Below are 11148 nucleotides of genomic sequence, written 5' to 3' on the forward strand. Positions count from 1 at the left end.
TATATGTCTAGATTCATTGATATCTATATGAATTTAGGATACGCTAGAAAATCTTACATCATGAAACGGAGGTAGTAGTAAATAGTAATAGGTACGTACACGGGTGGTAATGGGCTAAGTTCGGAGAGTTGTTTCGTAACTCTAATTTTACCCTTTAAAATTTTTAGCTTGAAATATTACAAGATTTTAATTTTAGTCCACTCTTGTTTTAGAATCAGTCTTAAAGTTTACGGGCAAAAATTGGGCTCATTACCACCCATAGATAGAAACAGTGACGGTTGTTCTTCAGTGAAAAAAAATAAAGTGTATTTTCTCCATTCCAAAATATAAAGGTGTATTTTAGTCTTGTATGGTAAGTAGGGGTGGGCAAAAATAATCTGGTCACTGTACACCGAATCCAAGTGGTGGTTTTTTTTATTATCGGTTGGATGTTTGTTTTTTTATCTGGGTTGATCTTCGGCTTAGAGATTGGTTTTTATTCGATGCAAATCAAAGACAATGAAGAAACCGAAGTCCTCTCTTAGAAATTGGTTAGCTGGCTTGTCCCAAGTGATTAACTAATGCATGCGCAGAATTTTCTTTTTCCAAGTGGGTGCGGGGCCCATTGACCATAGTGTGTTATGTGTCATGCATGTGTGACATGGTCCGTAGGTGTGGGGCCCATCAACGCTTTGCTCCTTGTGTCATGCATGTATGTGGTTTCTCCTGTTCGATATAAAACCGAACCGATTTTCTTTGGAATTTTTTATTGCGCTTTTGCTTTTTTCAGCTAATCTGGTTTCTATTTTACACAACCGATCTTAACTTAAATCGAAGAAACCAAACTGAGCAACCCGAAAAGAACCGAACGCACACCCCTAATGGTAAGGCTATATCTCTTGGTTTATTTATCATGAAAAAAGTAGAGCTTGTATATTGAATTAGAATGTCTTGAGCTTGGTTTTGGTCGAATAAAATGTTTTAGTCAGTGACTTTAGTCCACCCGTAGCTCCAACTCCTTCGACCTTTTGAGCTAGGAAACCCAACATCAAAAACATTTGGAGTTGGAACTACACAAAGCAACACCCAAACGGTGCTAAAAGATTTCTTTTAAAAAAAGCGTATAGCTTCCTCATGAAAAGTATAATGTTAGATTTATTCAAGGCACTCTAGCTTGCAAATAACAAGTGTTGTTAATATTACGCTCCCTTCAATCACATACCTAGTCTATTGTCTTTTTTATGGGACCATCTATTTGACATTTAATAGAAGCACCCCCAAAAAACTTGCAGATTTTGGACTATTGAATTCCATTGAGATTATGTTGTACCCCCAATCCATCGTCTCCTTTCTCCTTGCTCTGACTCCAATGTTATTGGTTGAATTTTTCACCTGTCCCCTGCCTTCTCCACGCCATTGCCACAACGAACCGCCACCTAGCATCCCCCCTGCTCTCCTCCTCCTTGATTCAGCGGCAACAAGGTTCTCTCACCCCATCGTCTCCCTTGTCTCTGTTGGCTCCTGTACCGCTTGTTAACCACTCTCGTTTCCCCCTTGCCGTTGCTACCGATGGCAGTCCACCACCTTCCTCCACCCCCACGGCTCCAGCTATGGGTCGCCACCTCCTGACGGCTCACCCATGTCTACCGCCCATGGTTATTCCATCTAACCATGGAGAAACCCCATCTTCCTCTTCCTTCACCCCCTCCTACCTTTCCTTCAACCTCCAACCCTAATCCATAGGTCCATTGCAGGAGTTAGGGTGTTCCTGATACAAGAGGAGGGGAGGCCATCGGAGCTAGAACCATAGATTTTCTTTCAAATGAAGGTTAAGAATTCCCTTTTTTATTTTCAAGTTCAATTTGGGCTCGCTCTACTAATTTTATCTTGACATATTAGAAAAGAAATAATAGAAGTTTAACGTTGTGAAATTTATTTATACGTCTATGTTGGGGTTATTATATTCTTTCTACTGTGTTGGCAACTTGTGATAGTTTACTATTTTTAACTAATTGTGTAAAGAAAGTTAGTGCGGTGATCTTTAGTAATTTAGACAAACCGAAGAAAATTAATGCCATGTCCTACATTTTCGATGGTGCCAAAATAGATGACATGTTCTATTAGTAAAGTTATATGAGAATAATGCTCATGTCTTCATAAACATTTGACGTTTAGGGCAGAATTTAATTGTACTTTAAAACATTGACCATTAATTTTATATTATACTAAGTCTATAAAATATAATAAAATTATGATATATATTATACTGGTACTTTTTAAGGAGAATTTGCACATGTTGTTTCTTTTGATTTTAAACTAAACATTTGGTCAAAGTTTCAAAAGCTTAGTCACATGTTATTCAAAACATTAAATATTTATAGCCGGAGGGAGTATCAACTTCTATTTATGTATTGGGAGGGCGCAAAAAATATATTATACAGCCATAGTCTCAACTTTATTTTTTAGATAATGAAATGATTTATATTTCATATGACATTATTGGGGCATATTCTATGGCCATTAATGTGAGGTTCTTAATCTCGCTAATTAGAAATACTTAATGATATGGAAGAGAGAAGTGAGACAAACATGGTTGCTATGATTAACAATGGCTCAAGAATGACTATTAACATATATAAAATAAAAACTTTGCTACACGAGGGTGGAAAAAAAGAAAAGATTAGTACTACATTCATTTCACAATATAAGACATTAATTCTGACATGAACTACATTCGTATGAATGTTAATAAATCGAGACACATATAAAAAATATACATTAGCCAATAGATGAATTTAGGTATAGTTAAAATGTCTTATATTATGAAACGAAGGTAGTAAGAAACAAATATTTATTTTGCATCAATGGTTAACGACTTTGTTATCTCATCCATTGTAAAAGGCACAGGCGCGATTGTTTGGTTTTTTATGGAAAAACAAACGACATATTTGTAAATGAAAGATAATTTATGAATAAAACTTTTATACATGTATTCTCAGCGTTCTACGAGCCAAGCCTTAAAAAATAAACTTCGATGAAAAAACTCCAAATCAACTCTAAATTTAAGATTGGGAATTTAAATTTTTGCTTATAAGCACAAGTAGAAATGAAAAAATTGGATGACTATATTTAAATAAATGTGTAGTGTCTAAGAGTCTATGCCAGACTGCACGTGCACTTAATTAGTTTGTAGACTCGATAGGGCAACCAACCTTTCAAAACTATCTCTACTACTCAAAAGAGGAGTCGTGCTCCTTCCCCTCCTACGTGTGCGACGTGTGTCCCTCTCGGAAAAAGAACGATGCACCTTCAGACGGAAAGAAAGAAAAACAAAAAAATCCCCCCAAAATAGTAGGAACACAAATGCCAAAAAAAAACCTCAAAAAAGTTCTCTACATACACACGCACCTACTCATGGTATCTCTACTACTTAAAATGGAGTCATCCTCCTTCCCCTCCATCTACATATGACGTGTGTCCCTCTTAGAAAAAGAATGACACACCTACATGGAAAGAAAGAAAAACAAAAAAGTCCCCCACAATTGTAGAAACACAAACTACCCACCAAAAACACACAAAAAAAAGAGTTCTTTACATAGGCACGCACCTGCTCGCGATAATAAAGAAAAATAAAAAAGGGATGAACGGATATGCCTACTAAATAAGGAGAAACAAACAAACTATATATCCAAAAAATACTGATGCAACTGCCTAGAAAAAAAAAACAAGCTGGAGATCGGTCATCTTCTCTACACACACAAAGAAAAAAGAAATAAAAAACAGTAGACCACACAAGTCTTCCTCACCCCTACCCTTTTGCGCATAACTGGTGTCCATTTAAAATAAACACATGTTGACGCAAAAAAAAAACAAAAGTTACAAAATAATCTCCATATTAAGGGCACGTCGTAGTTGTTGATCTGAAGGAGGGTCGTTGTCTACCATTGTCGTTCGGAGCTGTGACAGTGGCATGAGGTTCCATGGCGCCATGGCTGCCAGCAGTGCAGAAGGAGCTCGTCGGCAACATGGCGTCCTCATTGTCGTCGTCAATCTGGAGGAGGGCCATGTCTACCTCTTCATATGATTGCTTCTTTTACTGAGACATTCTATTATAGTATTAAATGATATATTTATATTATATGATTTGTTTATGGATGTGAAATGTTTTATATATTATTCTTTGTTACATATTATCCACATCATTTTTGCTTAGTGTTTATAAATTTGTGCTTTGATCTAACTATTTTCTTGTTAAACATAACTCCGTTGCAAATGCACGAGCATATAACTAATAGATAGAGAAGAAGAACGATGATGGTTTACTATTTGATTTGAACTTCTTAATTATGATGCAGGCTATGTTTGATTTCTGTTGTCAGAGGAAGCTACTTTCCCATTTATTGTGAACAGGCTTACTAAACTGCAAAACATTTCATTTTTTGTGAAAAAATGTTTCTTGAAAAAACATTAAATCCATTTTCAAGTTTATACTAGCCAGGTGTCCGTGCGTTAAAATAGGATAATTGCGCACTCAGAAATTTAGTGCAACTCAAACTATTCTCAACTAACTGAAGTATTTCCGACAAATAAAAGAATTGTCTTTAGAAGGGTGATAACAATTCAAAATAGCACATAAGAACTCGTCAACCACGATTAATCTTGAAACTATGGTGACATTATTATAAGGGCATGTTTTAGTCACTGTCACATCGAATATTTAGACACTAATTAAAAGTATTAAATATAGACTATTAATAAAACACACACCATACTTTAGACTATTTCGCGAGACGAATCTATTAAGTCTAATTAATCCATGATTATCGAATGTGGTGCTACAGTAAACATTTGCTAATCGTGGCTTAATTAGGCTTAAAAAATTTGTCTAATGAAATAGCCTTTATTTTGTAATTAGTTTTGTTATCAGTGTATATTTAATACTCCTAATTAACGTCAAACATTTGATATGATAAAGAACTTAAAAAAAGTTACTGGATCCAAACAGGCACTAAGTTATATTCTTATTTTTTTTTCCCTAAAGACACAGAAATTGAACGAATGTGAGGCAACCTGATACCTCTCTCGTGCGGGCGGCTAAATGTGACATCCAAACTTTTTTTTATTGACCTCCATCTTACAACCATGGGTTTTTATTGGCTACTAAATGAATAAAAAAATGTTGTACTGTAGTAACTAGTTATCCTTTACAATGTCCATAGGGTGAAGTTGAACTAAATTTCACTTAGGAACTATTCCTCCCATTCGAGTTATGGGTCATACCTATATTCATATAAATATGGATATTAATAAATCTGGATATATAAAAACATTTATATTAATCTACGAATAAATCTAGGCAACGTCATAAAATCTCACGATATGAAATGGAGGGAGTATATTATCATTATAATAATCTGAACAAAGTACATTGGGATAAAAATTCAATTGTGCATCCCCAAATACATTAGTTATGATGCTCCTTGCACACGCTCTTCTTCAAATTTTGTATCTCCATAGCCAGATCATACTCATCCTGGACAGGAAAGATGGATCATGCTAGATTAATGCGAGCAACCAAACACACCCCGTTGTGACTTCTTCGCATCACAACCATCTTCAGGAGCATGAGTACATAAACAACTCTCACATAAATGAAGCCGGCATTTGTTGCTGTTTTTGAATCTCATCTTATAATGGAAGTTGATTTTATGGCCCTTTATGTGGATAGGCATGGATAAGTTACTAACTCAGGACTGTAGCCAGTGATGCCAAAATTATGAAACTGAACCACGCAAGTATTGATCAGCGGCCAATATTGCTAATCAACAAGCGTGTTAAATAAAACAATGCTATGTTCTATGCCGATGTTTATAAATACCTACACCAATATTTGTTTACTCACTCTTTTTTTAGTTGACACCGTTGATTTTTAGATCCAGATCCTTCGTCATATTTAAAAAATATATAATTATTAATTGTTTTGTTATGATTTAATTTATCACTAAAGGAATTTTAAGCATTACTTCTAATTATATATATTTGCACAAAAGATTTGTATAAAACGAATAGTCAAACGTAAATCTAAAATTCAACATCGTCAAATAAAAAAAACTGAAGAGAATGTCATACTTTGTAAATGCCTCCGAATCCTCCTAGGCCGCGTTCGTTTCCTCCCTCCAAGTTAACTTACCCCCTCGTTTTCCACGCACATGCTTCCCAAACTGCTAAACGGTGTATTTTTTATAAAAAATTTTTATAGGAAAGTTGTTTTAAAAAATCATATTAATCTATTTTATATTTTTAATAATTAATTAATTATGTACTAATCTATTATTACATTTTCTGTGCCAGAGATAAGTTAACTTATCTCCTCCGTTCAAACGCGGCCCTAAACACTGGGATAAATATCGACTATAAACGTGGAATTTAAATGCCACGTATCTTATTCTATGTCACGTTGTAGTGCACAACAACTTTGAGGTTAAGTTAGAGGCACCCCGAATGTTGTTAATTTCTAATTTACTCGTGCTAATTATTTCTAATAATCTGTTGATATACAAGTTTTAAAATTTGGACTGAACGTTTCCAAATTTGAGGTTAAGTATTGATCTAAGTAAAAATTTCTAAATTTGAGTTGAGAGTTTAAAAATTTGGAGTCGAATGAAAGTTCCAAAATTTAAACCAACAGTTCCAATTTTGAAGTTGAAACTTTCAAAACCAATAAAATAGTCACGATCAAATATGCTAAAAGAGAGAGAGAACTGCACCAGCCCACCGTCCAGTAGGCCCAAAAAACATTCCCGCCCGTTCACCACAAGCATGCAAGTATGCAACGCGCGCACGCCACTTATACTAGTAGCAAATATGATTATGCTGTTCTTCTTTCCCTCTAAAAGAAATTATATTAAAGATTATGAAATTTTATATTATTAAAGATGATTGAATTTTTTAGCATACTATATCTTCTGGTTCGATAAATATTCTCCACCAGCCGTACGAGCATGTACGTGGACATATTCTTATTGAAAAAAAGTAAGAAATACCCCCACTCAATTATTGAAACATATATTTAGCATCCTCAATTTTTTTTAATCCGGATGAATTATCGCTAGGCACTGTTGTTTGGAGTGGTTTTGACGTAGGATTAAAAACGTGGCGACAATGTGGCAATTAAGTCAGGAATAATAAATAAATAAATTTCAGCCAGCGAGACTTGTTCACTCCTATCTTTTGGCTTTAGATTTAGGTTATAACCTTAAATTTGAAGCTGATTTTAAAAAAAAATTTCACCAAAGTTTATTATCCAAATTTGGGTTTTATATCAACACGTATATAAAAGTTTTATTCATAAATTACTTTTCGTTTGTAAATATGTCGTTTATCTTTTCCCACCGACAACCCTAAAAATGACCCGTCGTAGATTTTGTAAAGCTTCACGGATGGAGAACTAGCATTGATAATCCTCCGCAGCACCAGCATTGATCTCCATGTCGAAGCTACGGTGGGAATCTCGGAACGCTCCATAATCTTACGTGAACTTGGGCGGTTGTAGCACGACGATTTGAAGGAGCAGAAGCTTCCATCCCCAGTGGCGTACAAGAGTTGACGACCAAGAACCAATGAGCTAAAGGAGCAGAAGCTTCCATCCATCCCTAGTGGCCGATAAGGGCTAACGAATAACAATCAGGAACCATTGACATGTCCAGCACAGTCAGCTCCATGGGAAAATTTAACTTTTTGTCACTCACAATTTTCTCTCATCGAGTTTAGTGAGCGGTACTAAACTTAACTGGTAAAGTGTGACAAAAATTAAAAGCCCCATGCTCCATGATGTTGTATTCGTTTTGCGTGGCCACCGACACCACCGCCGATGAATTGGAGACGTTATTGATGTGGAACATGACCGCCACATCCTTCGCCTTAGAGTAGGAGACAAAAAAGTTGCTCTTATCGTCGGTGGCCTGACTTGGCCATTGAAAAGAAGGTTTTTGTCATTCACCTGCTCCCACTCCTCGGTCTCTATGTTGAACGTGTAGGTGTCCTTGTCCCGCCAAAGGGAGAGGGGTGATGTGGAACAGTGAAAGCCGACAATGATATAGGACATGACAACGAGCATGGGCGGGTCGAGGAGATCGAGAAGGGTGATGTAGCATAAGAAAGAATGGCAACATCGTTAGCTTTATTCTAATGATGGTACCTCGGAGAGGGGTAGCTTGTAGTGTTAAGATCGAAGACCTCAAACCATGGCTCGAAGTTGAGCGGTGACGTCAAGGAGAGTCGACAAGCGATGGCATAGACCTTATAACCACCTCCCTAGGTGTGAGCGATCAGGATGATATGTCGGGACTAAGAGACCCCGCCGACACCTACGATCTATTGGCCGTATTGAGACTCCACAATGACAAATGACATGCCATGTTAGGCATCACGTAGACATGGCGATGTGGTGAGTGTGGTGGCAGCAACGCCACGCCCAAGGACTGCCGCCATGTCCACTCCTAGTGTGGCATCAATCTTGAAGACTCGGAGATGGAGTAGTTAGGATTGTTAACCTCTACCACATTATCCTCGATGCGTCGTTTCCTCCTCTCTTCGTGATCATTTCCTCACCCCTCGGTCGTCGAACCAACAACCTCTCAATGATCAGAGCGGCGGCGAAAGGTGATGGATTATATTGCTCCACAATAATAATTTGTACTCTCAATTCCACATATGAGAGCATCTCCAAAAGTTATCTAAAACTGACCTTAAAGGTGAATTTTGGGAATTAGGCTAGAAACAATTTTGGGAATTAGGCTAGAAAACATATCTCCAACAGATGCTTAAGTCTTTCTCCAATATTCAGGTATACCTAAAATCAGTTGTTTTGTATCCTAAATTTGAGGCAAAAATATGTGTTCCTAATACAAATTATTTAATTTTGGGCTTATGTTAGAAATTATGTAATTTTTATATCCAATATTTTTCGGATGAACCCAGTACAAGGTTTTACAAAGTAAAGTATTAGCATATCTTTGACATGTGGTGCACAGTCATGGGCACACGTCCATTCTTAATTATTTATATTAAAACTTTTTAATAAATATTTTATCATTAAACCTCATATGTAAATGTTTTTAATATCTTAAAGATTATTAATACAATTATTTATTAAAATTATTTTAAAAATAAAAAATCCCCATTCTCGATCTCGATTAAATTTGAGCGTTGATTCTCCATCGGACGGCTGGAGCGTCCTCGTCTCCTCACAGCAGCGCGGGCTTATCCCTCCGGCCGCACGGGTGGATAGGCCGACGGGCCGAGAAGCCAAATCCACAGCCATGGCGCTCCTCCTCTCCCCGACCGTCTCCTTCCTCGCCGCCTGCCCGCCTCGCGCCAGAGCTCTCCCCGCCGCTGCCGCCTCTCTCAACGTCGTCTCCGTCCACGGTAACCTCCGCGAATACCTTCTTCTCTGTAACGGGAGTCTTGTCCGTAAGTCCCTTTTGAGGGGTGGGGGGTTGGTTCTTTGATGGATTATATATTGAGTGGGTACAATGCTCTCAATTACTACGAGCTGTGATGTGTAAATCGTCTGGAGGATTGGTATAGACATGCGCCCTTGGTTAGATTCGTGGCTCTTTTGTTTTTCTTTTTGAAGGCGCCTGGGTCGGTAGGGAATTTCTTCAAACATGTTGTCTGCATCAGTTCTTGAGATGTTACGTGCATTTATCTTTATAGGATATGTGAGAATATATATAGTTCTGCTCAGAGAAATCAACAGATTCACAAATCTTTGATTGTTCCGTGCTTAGATGATAAAATCAGATGTTTTATAAGCATTGTCACTGGCAGGAGATGATATTAGTAGCACACTATGTTTGGGACTTACCTATTGCTATAAATGAGTAGATTTTTCATATATTTTCTCTTTCAAAATTCGTCACACTATATAAGCAAGAATGCTACAAGTGCTACTAGCAGTAGATGCTATCCATGACGTGGCATATATGAGCCAGATTTATAGCTTTTGTTCTATAAATACCGGAGATCTTACCAGTTTCCAAAGAACAAAAAGAATTGCACAGATGAACTCTGAATTCCATGTTTAAAATGATGCACAGTAAGATCATTTTTGTTGCTGCAGCCTCAAGGCTTCAATGCAAGAATCTCGCCTCCCTTCAGAACCCTCTGAGTGCTTCTTTTACCAATAAGAGGCCAGTTTCTGTGCATGCCTCGGCAGAGGCTGGCGCGGAAGAAGCTGGCACAGATCAACCAGAGGAGCCAAAACCGGCAGCTTCGATCGAGACAATGCCACTTGAAACCAAGCAGAAGATGATCATGGAGCAGAGGGCGAAGATGAAGCTAGCCAAGAAGCTGAGGCAGCGGCGCAGGCGCCTTGTCCAGAAGAGGCGGCTGAGGAAGAAAGGTAGATGGCCACCATCCAAGATGAAGAAGCTCAAGAACGTCTAGCCAGCAATGATATCAGTCAGCCATTCTCGGTTCTTCTGTACACCTGTGTGTGTTCTGTTCATCCAGCTCTGTCTTTGCTAAGTTGACGCATCAGCGAATTTTGTTGTTAAATATGAAACGCAACGTCTGTAAAATGTGATTATTTCTTTCTCAATGAAGTTTCTTATATTCTTTTAGAGATGGTTAAACCGGTCATTGCTAAAAAACACACAAAGCCAGCGTTGCACAAAAATTCTTCTTATATGTCCCTCCTTTTTTTTCCCTTGGTCCAATTGCTTCCATCATATCTGTACATGTTTCCCAGCTCAAGTACTATCAGTGGTCAGCAAGCCTCCTGTGCTGCCATAGTGCCATGTATATTTGTGGGATATTTGCCTGTGTACACTTTCCTGCTGTGTTTTGTTAGGGCCTCTTACAACTATTTAATTGACATGATGTAGATTAGAGCACAAGGATAAACCTGGACCAGGAAAGAACTGGAGCAAATTTGAGTTTGTTGTTTGCCACTTTGTCAGGTACAATTTGAATGATTTGAATCTTGTCCAAAAAATGTGAATAATATGAAGAGTGCCGTTTTCCATTTCTCATGTTGCTCTTCTTGTGATGTGGTTGTAAAACTTTTCTGAAATTAACCTTCTTTAGCCATATTTGTGACTTGTCGGTGTGCTGTCAAAATTACTACAAATGTAAGCATTGATGCTTTTGTGGAAACAAATTTGT

The 11148-nt window shown here is 37.5% G+C and overlaps 1 protein-coding gene across 1 annotated transcript; it reads left to right on the top strand.

Annotated features, from left to right (window-relative positions):
• Window positions 1-9248: 9248 nt before the first annotated feature.
• Window positions 9249-10660, top strand: LOC102705968 (50S ribosomal protein 5, chloroplastic). Its single transcript, XM_006645706.3, has 2 exons — window positions 9249-9405; window positions 10103-10660. Exons 1-2 carry the CDS (start codon window positions 9300-9302, stop codon window positions 10426-10428), a joined length of 432 nt encoding a protein of 143 aa, XP_006645769.1. The 5' UTR covers window positions 9249-9299; the 3' UTR covers window positions 10429-10660.
• The last annotated feature ends 488 nt before the right edge of the window (window positions 10661-11148 follow it).

This window comes from Oryza brachyantha, chromosome 1 (genome assembly GCF_000231095.2).
Source record: "Oryza brachyantha chromosome 1, ObraRS2, whole genome shotgun sequence".
In the NCBI taxonomy this organism is placed as follows: domain Eukaryota; kingdom Viridiplantae; phylum Streptophyta; class Magnoliopsida; order Poales; family Poaceae; genus Oryza; species Oryza brachyantha.

Excerpts from the sequence above, each read along its gene's own strand:
- LOC102705968 (XM_006645706.3), top strand. The coding sequence starts at position 9,300 with ATGGCGCTCCTCCTCTCCCCGACCGTCTCCTTCCTCGCCGCCTGCCCG. Across the intron at positions 9,406-10,102 it reads CAACGTCGTCTCCGTCCACG|CCTCAAGGCTTCAATGCAAG; the intron begins GTAACCTCCGCG and ends TTGTTGCTGCAG.